General features: G+C 31.8%; 2 protein-coding genes across 10 annotated transcripts in view; one reads left to right on the top strand and one right to left on the bottom strand.

Moving 5' to 3' along the window:
- Positions 1–14,732, bottom strand: part of LOC145279766 (regulator of G-protein signaling 17-like) — a 644,014-nt gene that overhangs the window by 101,846 nt on the left and 527,436 nt on the right. The gene's annotated exons all lie outside the window — the stretch shown is intronic.
- Positions 1,773–11,318, top strand: LOC145280167 (histone-lysine N-methyltransferase SETMAR-like). The gene is made up of 3 exons (XM_080131931.1): positions 1,773–1,883; positions 2,423–4,588; positions 11,313–11,318. Exons 2-3 carry the CDS (start codon positions 3,653–3,655, stop codon positions 11,316–11,318), a joined length of 942 nt encoding a protein of 313 aa, XP_079988057.1. The 5' UTR covers positions 1,773–1,883; positions 2,423–3,652.

Here is a 14,732-nt window from a genome sequence, read left to right on the forward strand (position 1 = left end):
TTTTGTCTGGATTAAAAAAAAAAAAAAAAGGTACCAGACCATAAGTTGCCTGAAAACCGACATTGCAGCCATACTATTAGTAGACATAATTTTCCTTCTATTAACATCAATGTTTAAATCATGATTTTTTTTTTTTCTTCACAAAAATCTGAAGAAAATTTTGGGTGAAAAGAAAAAGCAATTTTGATTTTATTTAAAAGCAGCAGAGATGGTTGTAGTGATAATGGCACTTTTAACTATGGTCGTCTGATGCTGGTCGACTAATTTTAGACTGAAAACAAGAAATGAATCTTGTTGAATTAAAATCAAATCTGAACAAATTTAGTTTTAGTGCGACAAGGTTCACAAAATGTCTTCTATTGTTGAGAATTTCGCATTGGCTTTAGATTTGTCTATTCTCGGGCATAATTCAACAACAGCTAAAATACCTGCAAATTCTTAAGATTTGATCAATTTTTTTTTTTTCTGTAAATATTTTAAGATTGTTTTTAAACAATAACACTTTTCAGAATAAAGAAATCATTTCGCATGTATTGAGTCACACCATAAGAAATGCCTACGTTTTTAGATAAGAAAAGAAAATGCATTTTTCAAGATGTCTCTAGTTGGTGTTGTCCGGGATTAAAGAATGTGCTAATATCAAGTAATGGATTAAAGAATGTGCTAATATTAAGCAATGGATTAAAGAATGTGCTAATATTAAGTAATGGATTAAAGAATGTGCTAATATTAAATAATGGATTAAAGAATGTGCTAATATTAAGTAATGGATTAAAGAATGTGCTAATATTAAGCAATGGATTAAAGAATGTGCTAATATTAAGCAATGGATTAAAGAATGTGCTAATATTAAGCAATGGATTAAAGAATGTGCTAATATTAAGCAATGGATTAAAGAATGTGCTAATATTAAGTAATGGATTAAAGAATGTGCTAATATTAAGCAATGGATTAAAGAATGTGCTAATATTAAATAATGGATTAAAGAATGTGCTAATATTAAGTAATGGATTAAAGAATGTGCTAATATTAAGCAATGGATTAAAGAATGTGCTAATATTAAGTAATGGATTAAAGAATGTGCTAATATTAAGTAATGGATTAAAGAATGTGCTAATATTAAGTAATGGATTAAAGAATGTGCTAATATTAAGTAATGGATTAAAGAATGTGCTAATATTAAGCAATGGATTAAAGAATGTGCTAATATTAAGTAATGGATTAAAGAATGTGCTAATATTAAGTAATGGATTAAAGAATGTGCTAATATTAAGTAATGGATTAAAGAATGTGCTAATATTAAGTAATGGATTAAAGAATGTGCTAATATTAAGTAATGGATTAAAGAATGTGCTAATATTAAGTAATGGATTAAAGAATGTGCTAATATTAGCAATGGATTAAAGAATGTGCTAATATTAAGTAATGGATTAAAGAATGTGCTAATATTAAGTAATAGATTAAAGAATGTGCTAATATCAAGTAATAGATTAAAGAATGTGCTAATATTAAGCAATGGATTAAAGAATGTGCTAATATTAAGTAATGGATTAAAGAATGTGCTAATATTAAGTAATGGATTAAAGAATGTGCTAATATTAAGTAATGGATTAAAGAATGTGCTAATATAAAGTAATGGATTAAAAATAAAAAATTAAAAAAGTAGATGGTGAGAACCGAGATAAAACCATTATCTTAAAATGTTCAGTTCGATCCTCCCTCATATGAACAAGACACAGTATATTGCTTATATTGGGGGGGGGGGGAGTTGCTTTTCTTTTTTTTTTTTTTTTACACGGTGGTCACCACTTATCAAGGCCCGGAAGCCACTCAGGGATAAGGGTTATTGCAAGTACTGTACGTTAGTGTGGAAATTTAATGAAGTGTTTACTTAAAAGGGCGGTTCATTAGGAATTTGTTAACGTTGGACTTGAAGACATCCAAGTTGTAGTCAGGTGGGAAGCAGGCAGATGGAACAAAGTTCCACAGGCGTGCAGTTCTAAGAAAGAAGCTTTGTTCATGGAATCTATGTTTTGATTTTTTGTGTGTGTGTGCGCGCAAATTTTCAATTTTACTACATTCTTACATTCTTGTATCCATGAATTTATCAAAAGTGTGGTTCCTGGGAGTCAGGGATGGAATCGGCCACATTAGATCTTGGAAATAGTAAACAGCGATAAAATATGGATGAAAAGCAATCCTCTGAATGGACAGATGTTTTGAAAGAGGCTGGTAAAATGTCAAATGCTAGCAAGAAAGTAAAAATGTTGAATCCGATGACAAATTTCAAGATTATATGATACAAACAAAAACCACAAGTAATAGAAAAAAATATCTACTAGTTGAAATCCTAGTTAGTGCAACAAACAAACGTTTTGCTTGGACAGAAAAGGTAAGTTCAAGGTTGGTGCTAATAAATTAGGACCTAATAAGAAAATTATACAAAAAAAAAAAAATACTGATATGTTCTTTGTTTTTGCCCTAAATACTTGTAATCACATAAGGAAATTAACCAAACTCCTCTTTAACAAGACCACAATAAACCCTGACGAATCTCAACTTACAAGTGTTCTATTAGTTATCAAAAATTCAGCAGCATCCCTTCCCCATGTTGTCCTTCTTAAAGTAGTTGTTCTCCCCACATGCAAATGAATACCATTAATAAAAAAGAAATGTAACTTTAAGATGCTTTTCTTTTTTTTCAAAGCAACAAACTTTAAATTGACAATTTTATTTTCGTTAATTGCAGATTTAGCAACTTTCGGTTATTTTGAGTTCACCTTGGTTTGGTAACTCATCATGTCATTTCAGCAGGACAGAGTCATATGCCACACAGTACGTGATATGATCAATTTAACGTGAGAAACATTTCATGAACGAATTTCATAAGATGAGCCTATCAACTGGCCACTTTGTTTGTGCAATTCAACCCCATTAGAGTATTATCTTTAGGGATATGAACAGTCTCATGTCTACGCTGACAATCCAGATACATTAGACCACTTGGAAAACAACATTTGATGTGTTATTGTGTAGAATTTGTGAAAATTTAACTTCTAGATCAGTGGTTCTCAAACTTTTTTTTTACTCATGGACCCCTTTTCCCTTCTTTTTATCTTGGTGGATCCCTTCATAACTATTGGTCATAAGAAAATCTTCTATTTTTCACTAATATAAATTTTGAGGTTTTAATAATCAAAGAAATATTATATAATTAAGCTTTATTTTTAAATGAAAACTAATTTAATACAAATAAAGTATTCTACAACAGCTATAATAATAATGATAAGTTCTGTTATGTTTTGCCTGTGGACCCCCAGAAATATTTCATGGACCCCTAGGGTCCATGTGGACCCCGGTTGAGAACCTCTGCTCTAGATAATGTCATATATCTGAAATTGCATTTAAATTAAAATTGTCAAAATTAATCTTTGCAATAAACCACATATTTGTATAATCAAAATATTTTTCTGTGCTTTATTTTACGAGGGGCGTGCAATAAGTAATGCCCCTGACCCACTTCCAGTTGTCTGATCTAGCTGAAATTTTGCATGTGCAATAATTTATATCTCTACGGGTTATATGGTAAATTACAGCTCTGAACTAATTGTGGTTTCTGTTTTACAGGTGTTTGAACTGAGTCAGGTGTGAAATGGAGCCTGTTGAATGTCGAGCAGTGATCCAGTTTTTGTATTTGAAAGGACGCACACCACAGGAGACTTTTGATGAAATGAAAGAAACTTATGGTGATAATTCCCCATCATATGACCTTGTAAAATGCTGGCATCGTGAATTCAAACATGGCCGGAAGTCTGTGGAAACAACTCCCAGACCTGGTCGCCCTTCTTCTGCCATCAATGAAGCATCTGTTCGTCAAGTTGAGGCTGCCATTTTGGAAGATTGGCGCATTACTATTTGCCAAATAGCCCAAGATGTCAAGATTAGTACAGGGTCTGTGGAAACTATAATTCATGACCATTTGCATATGCATAAGGTGTCTGCCAGATGGATTCCCAGGTTGCTTACACCATTCCAGAAGGGAGAACGCCTCGAGTGCTCGAGGATGAATTTGGAGATGTGCCAAGAAGATGAGTCAAAGTTTTTCAAAAGACTGATTACACAGGATGAAACCTGGGTCCATCACTATGATCCAGGGACCAAAGCCCAGTCAATGCAGTGGAAGCACTTGGACTCACCACCTCCAAAGAAGGCAAAGGTGCAGCCCTCCGCTGGCAAGGTCATGCTCACAGTCTCCTGGGACCAGGACGGAGTAGTGATGACAGATTTCCTGGCAAAGGGTACCACAATTACAGGAGTCCATTATGTTTCACTTTTAAGGAAATTAAGGGAAGCTATCAAAATCAAGAGGCAGGGCAAGATCAGCAAAGGTACCCTCCTCCTGCAGGACAACGCCCCGGTCCACAACTCACTTGTCACCAGATCAGAAGTATGGGCATGTGGTTATGAAATCCTTCTCCATCCTCCCTACTATCCTGACCTTGCACCCTCAGACTTTCACCTCTTCCCAGCCATGAAGTTGTTTTTGAAAGGAAAGCGTTTCCCAGATGATGCAGCCTTGATTTCTGAAGTTACGTCGTGGTTGGAGGATCAACTTGGGGTGTTCTACAAAAACGGTCTCCAGAGCTGCATCAAACGATGAGAGAAATGCATAACTCTGGGTGGTAACTTATGTAGAGAAAGACTAATACCTGTGCCAAGTTTTGTTGCTCTACTGCTATGGGAAGTGGGTCAGGGGCATTACTTATTGCATGCCCCTCGTAATTTAAAGTTCGGCACCTCTTAAACAACAAAAAAAGTAACTCTTTAGAAACACAACAGTTCTTTTTTTCCCTGAAAGTCAAGTGTTCAACGTGCAAAACAGTCAACACGTTTCAAAGCTGGTCACTCTTCATTTTCTTCATTATTACAGCAGATAACATTTAATCCTCCTTTATATTTTGAACCACAATACTGATGAATCACCACTTAAGGCCAAAGACCATTCAACGATAAGGGTTAATGAAATTGTCAGTTGAATGATGAACAATACTATGAGAGGATGTGAAGAATGGGGGAGATGGGTTAAATCTGATTACTAAACAGGACAGCTTGACAAGTCTCTGTGGACATTAGACTTGAAGATGACGAAGTTATAGTCAGCAGAAGAGAAAGAAATATCTTTAATTTGCCTATGTAGAAAGACGCTTTGAAAAGATTCAGAGAATATGTAGTGTAGGACAGAGTTGAAAGGTGATTTAACACTTTGAAAATATCTCATCTGAATAAAGTTATTTATAGAAGGAATAAAAAAAAATAACCTAAATAGATTAGTCGCCTGGCAAAGCCATAGGGAAGACAAAAAAAAAAAACAGAAAAAAAAACAACAAAAAAACATAAGAAAAATTCATTCCAAAGCAGCAAAACTGAAGCTACTCTGCCAGGACATTATATATACAAATGTAGGCAAATTTGGAAATATTTTATTGGTTTAAAAATATAAGTTCTTTTTTACTAATTGTCATAAATAAATAATAAACCATAGAATCTATATATCTAGAAAAGTGAAATTGTCTGTGTGTACATTTCCCTACAAAACTACTCTGTCAATTTTCAGTCTACAGACTCGAGATTTTACATAAGAATATTGAGATTTGGGAAAAATTTTTTAATCGGTTTTCAGCCAGAAATTTGGTAGTCAAAGGGCTAAAATTCAATGATTTGATCTTTGAAAACTCTACCAAACTCCTCTGCCAATTTTGGGTCTACACACTTGAAATTTTAAATGCAGGTAACTTGGATATGCATCAAACTTTTTAATTTGATTTGAGCACAAAACAATAAATCTTAATGGGTTAAAATTGGGGCCAGAGTTTTAAAAAAATTTGACCTCTACGGTCTGCCAAATTATTCCACCAATTTTTGCTCTAAACATTTGAAGTTTTACATAAAGTGTATTCAGACATAGGGCAAGCTTTTTAATCGGTTTTTGACCGAAAATTTGGCTGCCAAGGGGTCAAAGCTCAAAAGATTTGACCTTTGTGGTCTCTAGCAAACTATTCAGGCAATTTTGGTTAAAACATTTTAAATTTTATATAACATGTATTCAAACATGCAGCAAGCTTTTTAATCAGTTTTGGGGCGAAGATTTGGCTGCCAAGAGATCAAAGTTGAAAGAGTTGACTGTTGCAGATTCTACCAAACTCCTCTGTCAATTTTGGGTCTAAACACTTGAAATTTTAGATGTATATTACCTTGATACGAGTCAAACTTTTTAATATACATACGTATGCACATAAAGTTATGAACAGTAAATAAGGCCTGAGTAAAGCCAGGCTGAACTGCTAGTAGTATTATAATCTTCAAAAAGCCTGTAACTTTTTCATGTAGTTTTGTCGCATAGAACCAAAGATATGAGCATTTCAATATTCAATTTGGCTACCAGCATGTGTGTGTATATATATATATGTGTGTGTGTGTGTGTGTGTGTGTCTTGAAAGTTTTTTAACCTTTAAAACTATACCAAAAACTTATAGCTTATTTAATTTTTATATTTTTTTTTCATCATTTGTTGGAAAACTATTTAGTCAGTAAGTCATTTAACCAACTGCAATATAAGATTTTTATAAGTACATAATTTATCAACTTGTTTTCTCGAATTCACAATAGTCATAATGTTATTTAAAGGGATCATTAGCTATTTACCATGAAACACTCTTTCAGGGATTTAAAAATGAAACAGTATACTAAATCATGGCTCCCCAGCAGCGTTGATCAAACACTACCTCCCTTAATCACAAGAACAAAAAAATTTTGCTCCAGATATTGGATCTAGTTTTCTGCTCCAGATAAATTTAGCTAAGCTATCCATGCTATCAAAAAATAATGTCTTTCTTACCTATATCTATAATATAAAGCTGAACGTGTGTGTGTGTGTGTGTGTGTGTGTGTGTGTGGTCACGAATAGGCTCCTATATGGTTGACTATTATAGAAAACTGATCACATATAATGATAGAAGATGTATCGAGGTGCAGGAATGGGTATGTTTGATCTGGCAGAACGGTGGTTCATTAAAATTGTGGGGTCTGTGTTCGCACCTGGTCCACAAAGTATGGAAAAAAAAAATTTTTAAATGAAAAAAAAATAAAAAATAAAAACGTTTACAAGTGCTTTTGATATAGATGTACATAATAATACTTTGATAAGTATGTATTAACTTAAATAGGGATGGTATAATAAAATTGTGGGGTCTGCGTTTGCACCTGGCCTCCATAGAATGGAAATAGGCACAAACTTTAATAAAGACTTTTCATATCTATCTGCATAAATATACTTTGATAATTATGTTTCAGTTTGAAGAAATATGGTATAATAAAATTATGGAGTGTTCGTTCGCACATGACCTCCATAGAATGGAAATATGTCAGGAAGTTTAACAAAGTTTTTTAATATAGATCCACAGAATATTGTGATAAGTGTTTCAGTGTGAACAGGTATGGTATAATAAATTATGGGGTTTATCTATTTTATTTTTACTTTCATTATATTTTGCTTTGGTTTTGATACCCCCAAATTCGAAGCTATCTTTTTTATATATATATATATATATATATATATATATATATATATATATATATATATATATATATAGGAAATTTATTACTGTGAGTCCAGAATGAGTTTACAAATTGTTTCAGCTAGAGGAAAATCCAAATAAATTTAGCTAAGCTATCCAAACTCATCTAACTCCAGCATTTTTAACCTACACAAACCCTTCTTTGAAAATGCTTTAAAGGAATCTGGATATTCCAACCCTAATATTACATACTTGGACCCTAATAAACCCAACAATACAAATAGGAATAACAGATCCCGCAAAGTCCTCTGGTTTAACCCTCCCTATAATAATATGATAAAAACTAAATTAGGTAAAAAATTCTTCATGCTTCTTAATCACCACTTCCCCCCTAGTAATATTCTACATAAAATTTTTAATAAGAACACTATTAAGCTTAGCTACAGTTGCACAAATAATCTAGAAAATAAAATTAAAAAACACAACAATAAAATACTAAATAACCACAACTATAATAACAATGGTCAAAATAACTGTAACTGCCTTAACAAACCCCAATGCCCGCTCCAGCAAAATTGTCTCTCAACAAATGTGGTTTACAAAGCAACTATTGCCCCTGCTGAAGACCCACAAAACAAAAAATTTTACATTGGCCTCTCAAGCACCACGTTCAAAGACAGATTTAGAGTGCATAAATGCTCCCTAAATAACCCCAACCACCGCAATAGTACTTCATTAACTAACCACTATCTACTACTTACCCGAAACAACCTCACCCCAATTATTAGCTGGGAAATTCTTAATAGAGCTAGTACCTGTAAATCACTAAACTCCCCATGTTATTTATGCTTAACTGAAAAATTACTGATTACTAATTTTAGAGATAAAGATAAACTTCTAAATAAAAAAACTGAAACCTCACTTAATTGTAAACATTATAAATCCCACCTCTTAAGCAACTTCTCACCCTTCTAATAATAACTATAACCCACCCCTAAAATCTAACACTAACGAATTACACACACCCTATTTACAACCTAAACTATATAGTCCCCCATTCATTTTAAAAGAACCCCTCCACAGAACCCCCACCTATTTATCCTACCATTTTTTAGCTGCATCTCTCTTTACCAAACTCATTTTTGTACCCCCCCCTTTGCCTTAATCACTCCTTATGTCATTATTTAAAGGTTCTTGCCCCATAGTTTCTTATTGGCTATTTCCATAGTTAGGTCTCGATTTCTATTATTTCAATTACGTACTTATCACAATTGGTATCCTTCGACTTGCCTCTCGGTCTATTATCTACTTGTTAACAACTAATCATTTACTTACCTTCTATTTTAATTAATTATTTAATTTACCATCTACATATAACATATATAATACACTTTTCTCTTATATTTACCTCTTACTAATTCTTTCAATAATAATTATCATATTTTTTAACACGAAGCTTATTTACATATTTTTCGTATTTGTGTTTGTACATATACTCAAGCACATGCTCCTCCCCCATTGATGTGTGTATTTTTTTTACATGTGTACTCATGTGTATGTATTTGTGTGTTTTTGTTATCTACTTACTATCTACATTTTATTAATAATTATATTAATTTTTATTATTTAATTAACTTACTGATATCCTTACTTTTTTTACTTTATTAAATAAACCTATAACGTATAATTCACCTATTTACCCTTCTATTTCTCATTTCTTTCTTTCAACTTAACGCCCGACAATTCAAAAAACTATAAATAATAAATTAAAAACAAAAAATTAATTTTTTCAATCTCTCCCTGCCCAGCTAATTTATATATGTATATATATGTGCACATATATATATATGTGTGTGTGTGTGTGTGTATGTGTGTGTGTATATGTATGTATGTATGTATTTATATGTGTGTATATATATATGTGTGTATATGTATGTATATATATATATGTATTTGTGTTTGTGCGTATCTTCTACATATGTGTATATGTATGTGTTTATATATATTTGTATTTGTGTACGTATCTTCTACATGTATATTTGTGTGTGTGTGTGTTTTTCTGTGTGTATGTGTTTTATTCACTTATTATAAATATCTCCCTAATAATTTTATGAATTTATTATTATTTGATTAACTTACTTGTAACTTATAATTCATTAATTTATATTTTTCTCCTTCTCTCTTTCCTTCAACTACAATGCCTGAAAATTTAAAAATTATTTATAAAATATTTTTCAATTCCCCCCCCCCCTCCCAGCTAATTTATATTTATATATATATATGTATGTATGTATATGTATATATATATGTATGTGTAAGTGTTTGCATCTGGATGTATGTGTATTTGCATATATGTTTATATATGTATATATGCGTGTATTTTTACGTATCTGTGTATGTGTACATATATATATATATGTGTTTGTATATGTATGTTTGTGTATATATGTATATGTATATATATATATATGTATGTGTGATCACGCATGTGCTTTTCCCCCATTTACGTATGTGCATTTGCTGTACATATTTATGCGTGTGCTTGTATTTGTGTGTTACTTATTAAAAATGTTTTTTTCTATTATTTAAGTTACTTACTTAAGCTTTCACCTATTTTATTTTATTTCATTAAAATAAACCTGTAACGTATAATTTCTACCTGTCCGGCTAATTTATTTATATATATATTATATTTAATTATATATATCATTACACTATCAAAATAAACCTGTAAAGTATAATTCATTAACTTATTTTTCCTTTTCTTTTTCTTTCCATTTTATAAACAATAAATATCTTTCAATCGCTCCCCGCCCGGCTAAATTACTTTAAACCCCATTTTCAACCCGTTCCTTCACCTATTTTATTTTATTTCATTAAAATAAACCTGTAACGTATAATTTCTACCTGCCCGGCTAATTTATTTATATATATATTTAATTATATATATATCATTACACTATCAAAATAAACCTGTAAAGTATAATTCATTAACTTATTTTTCCTTTTCTTTTTCTTTCCATTTTATAAACAATAAATATCTTTCAATCTCTCCCCGCCCGGCTAAATTACTTTAAACCTCATTTTCAACCCGTTCCTTCACTAACATTAACTCTCCAACCTGTTGCCATGGTGATCCTTTAAATTAACTGTTACTTATGCCGTTATCAACAAAAGTAGCGTCTTTTAAGTTTAAACCGTTAAAAAACACGTATATAAGAATTTACACATAATTAATATTTAATTATAAACCCCTCTCTTTTTTTAATACACTCCTACTACTTTAAACTCCAACGTCCTCTCCCCACCACTCCCCCTTCTTTTCTAACTCCCCTTTATCTACGATCTTTCCATTTTTATTTGACTTTATAACTTAGTCCATCTATAAATTCTGATGATGCTAGTTGGATTTTTCCTCTCTTTGAGGATTTTCCTCTAGCTGAAACAATTTGTAAACTCATTCTGGACTCACAGTAATAAATTTCCTATATACTGCTCTGACTACACATTGAGCACTTTAGTTCGGTTTTTTCACCACTGGTAAATATATATATATATATATATATATATATATATATATATATATATATATATATATATATATATACCACCTTTTTGTCAATTTCATAAGTTCCAAATCTCAGTGACTATTAGTTAGAATTTACCAAATGAAGGCTTATTGGAAAGGTAATGATCCCAATTGTGTAACCTATTTTTTGCATGTTTTTAACCTTTCAGAAATAAGCAACCAATCATTTGATTTTTTTACAAATTAAAGTATTTTGAACATTCTTTAGCTTAATTTATGTAATAGTAAGTATAAACTTTGACCTTTATGTCACAAATTAAGGGGAACATCCATTTTTTCCCTAATGTTTTGTAAAATTTATATACCTCATTTAGTCATAAAATGTTTCAATAATAGTCATTTGTTTTCCTAGTTTTGCATATGAATTACAAAATATCTGATACTTCTCTCAAAATCTCTGGCCTTGATGGAGGGGAAACTAAAACTTGCTAATATGATTTCAAATAATCTGAAATAACAGCAAAGGGACACTGGATTTCAAACTTCCATTATATTATTTTAAATTTCTTTATATTATTATTTTTTTTTATATTTGGAAATAGGGTACGATTATGAGTATCACCAGTATGAATCCTTATACATAGCGAAATTTACTTTATGTATGAAAACCAATTGAATAATTCTATAAACTTGAATAGAATATAAATATTAATACTAATATTTATAGGATACACTAAACCAGACGAAAAAGCTTAATAAACCAAATAGGAACTAAAGCTTGTTATTCAACAAGAAACACACAAGGAACATTTAGAAATTCCTTATTCCGTGGAGTTTTAACGAATGCCTTCTCCTCTTCAGAGGAAAGATATTAGCAAAAAATATTACTTCTAGTTAAACTATGATTTTGCTGATTAACTCATTGATTTGAAACTGCAAATATGAGGTGAATCATATTTTCGTAAAAGTTAATGAAAAAGTTTATGAAAATGTGGAAATACATAGGTGAAAGGATATTTAGATGGGGTCCTGGTAAATCCAGAAAAAAATGTTAGGGGAAACAAGAATCCGTTGTCAAATAATAAATTGTTTGTAAATCCTAATTGACAAAGTTTCAATTTTATACTATATATATATATATATATATATATGACTTAAAGCCAACAGCCACTCAAGGATAAGGGTTAATGAGATGGAATGATTGTCAGTTAAAGAATGAAGAATACTATGGGAGTATAAAAAATGATTAATGGAATGAACTGTTTCATTACTTACAAGGGACGATTTCTGTTAAGTAAAATGTCGATATTGTACTTGAAAAACGACCGTATTGTAATCTGTAAAGAAGCAGTCCCTCAGCAACGTCTTTCACAGATGAGAAGCCTTTACAAAGAAACTCTGGCCATAGAAATTCCGCCTGATGCTAGACACAGAGGAGGTAAGGAAAGATTTTTTTCTGTTATGATATAGATGAGTTTTTGCTGTGAATGTCTTGCAAGTATGAACCAGAAATTAGTCTTAAATGGGGAAACCTTCGATGGAAATAACGATAGAGCAGAGAGACTATCAACGTTTCTTATGTGAGAGAAGTACGGTAAGAAGCAAAAGAAATCAACCACTATCATGTGCAATTGTGGTAAGGTTTACAAAAGTAAAAAATATCCTTTAAAACTAAGAAGAAAAACACCAGAAAACCATAATTCAAAGGAAGACAAAAGAAAAAAAAATCTGTTATCGCCTATCTTGTATGGAAGGAGAAGGATGACTGTTGCCCATTATGGGATAAAGTTTACATGCTAGAAAGTGAAGAAGCTATAGCAAGATTGGATTGATTGGGAGGGTGTACAAATAATGTTAAAAACGGAATTTCCCACATAAGAATAAGCAGAAGAGTGGAAAATTCCATTAGAAGTTAAAAATTAGAATTAGAGTTATGTGTCAGGATATATCGCCATAGTCACAAAGTCCGAAGTGACACATAACGATGATGGTAGCAAAATCTTCCTCTCTGGCTGATGAGCAGATTATATTTGAAACCTTCCTCAAACCCACATGTCTCCAGGAGTGGACGATGCAAAGCTTATATAATACTTAACTTTACAATACTGTGAAAAAAATAAAACATCAAAGAGTATGAGCTATTGAGAAAATATGTTGTTACCTCTTTTTGACTTTACCTTATTTATTACCTTGGGTTTATTCAAGGCTGCCTCTTTTATTGGAGCTATCATGTCTTAAGTATGGAATTTTCCAAAATGTAACTTCTCAAAAGATGTATTGGCTATCAAGTCATTAAGTATTGCTGTATCATAATACTACCAACAGGTTAAGGCAATGGAACCAAAGGAAAGAGGAAGACTATGATGATGGCTTAGCAACAACAGAGATAAAGAAAGCTACAGACATCATTATCCATTGAGCCACCTACTTACAACATGTCAACAAAAAATGAACAGCTGTTTTCTGTCAAATAGAATATAATTACAGCCAATCTGTTGGGAAAGGGAGTGAAAGGAGTTTGCTTCTTCTTCTAACATTACAAACAGCTTATTAGTGGTGTGTAATGTGATAACCTAGAAATTAACAGCTCACATGCTAGGCCATACCTATTTACTCAGTAGTAGAAATGAACACAATATGGGAGCCTCTAATAAATAAGAAACTTTAATGGACTATTATTTACAATTTTCAGACTGGTTTCCTCATCTTGATTCGTTGTTATGGGGTGCTGTTTATCTCCCCTATTTCAAGAACAGATGGATTCTTCCAGATAGTATTTATAGAGTTACAACCAAGTGTTGTGGCAGTTTATGGCAACCATAGTCACACTATTAGATGCAGACTTTCTGAAGCATACTATTTCTGTCAATACATCACCATGTCGTCTTAATCATTATCCACCCTTCAAGGTCACAATACTTTGATAACATTTCATCAGTTTTGCTCTTCTGCCTACTTTGAACTCTAGAACCATCACGGAATTTTGAACAAAACCCTATATTAGAGTATTAGAGTCTGGTAGTGAACTGTTTGTATTCCATTGTCTAAGCTTTGTGCTATTCTTTTGGTTATTGTGTTAAATCATCTTGTTTCCTTTTTTTGCTTAGAACCAAACTAACAATCTCAAGGTAACGTGCACACTTTAACCCAGGGAAATCCATGTGGCTTAAAAACTCACCAAAAATGGATAAAACATCTACAAAAGAGAAATTGGGAACAACATAGAGATATAAGCCATGGAGGTGCAGACAAAGTAATCACATCGCAGTAGCCGATTTTAGACATAAAATTCCACGTCACTTAATAACATGTGATTCACTTGCATAGTATGTCACTCTCGAAGTGAAACAGATTTGTTTCTGACCCAAAACATCTAGGTTATTAGTTGAATTTGTATCATGTTGAAAGAAAAAAACAAACAAACAAACAAAAAAAACAGACATTAAAACTAACATATCACTAAAAACTAGCCTTGAAATATCTTTAAGTATTTTTAATCTAATATATATTTTTCACTTCAAACAAGACATATTGCTACTTGGAACATAATGGGTTGCTATTTGGGATTATGTCTAACAGGGGACTGTGAGAACTTGACCAACAAGATATTTATTCACATTTAAACTTCT

This window comes from Euprymna scolopes, chromosome 7 (genome assembly GCF_053919585.1).
Source record: "Euprymna scolopes isolate OS-2025 chromosome 7, ASM5391958v1, whole genome shotgun sequence".
Lineage (NCBI taxonomy): Eukaryota > Metazoa > Mollusca > Cephalopoda > Sepiida > Sepiolidae > Euprymna > Euprymna scolopes.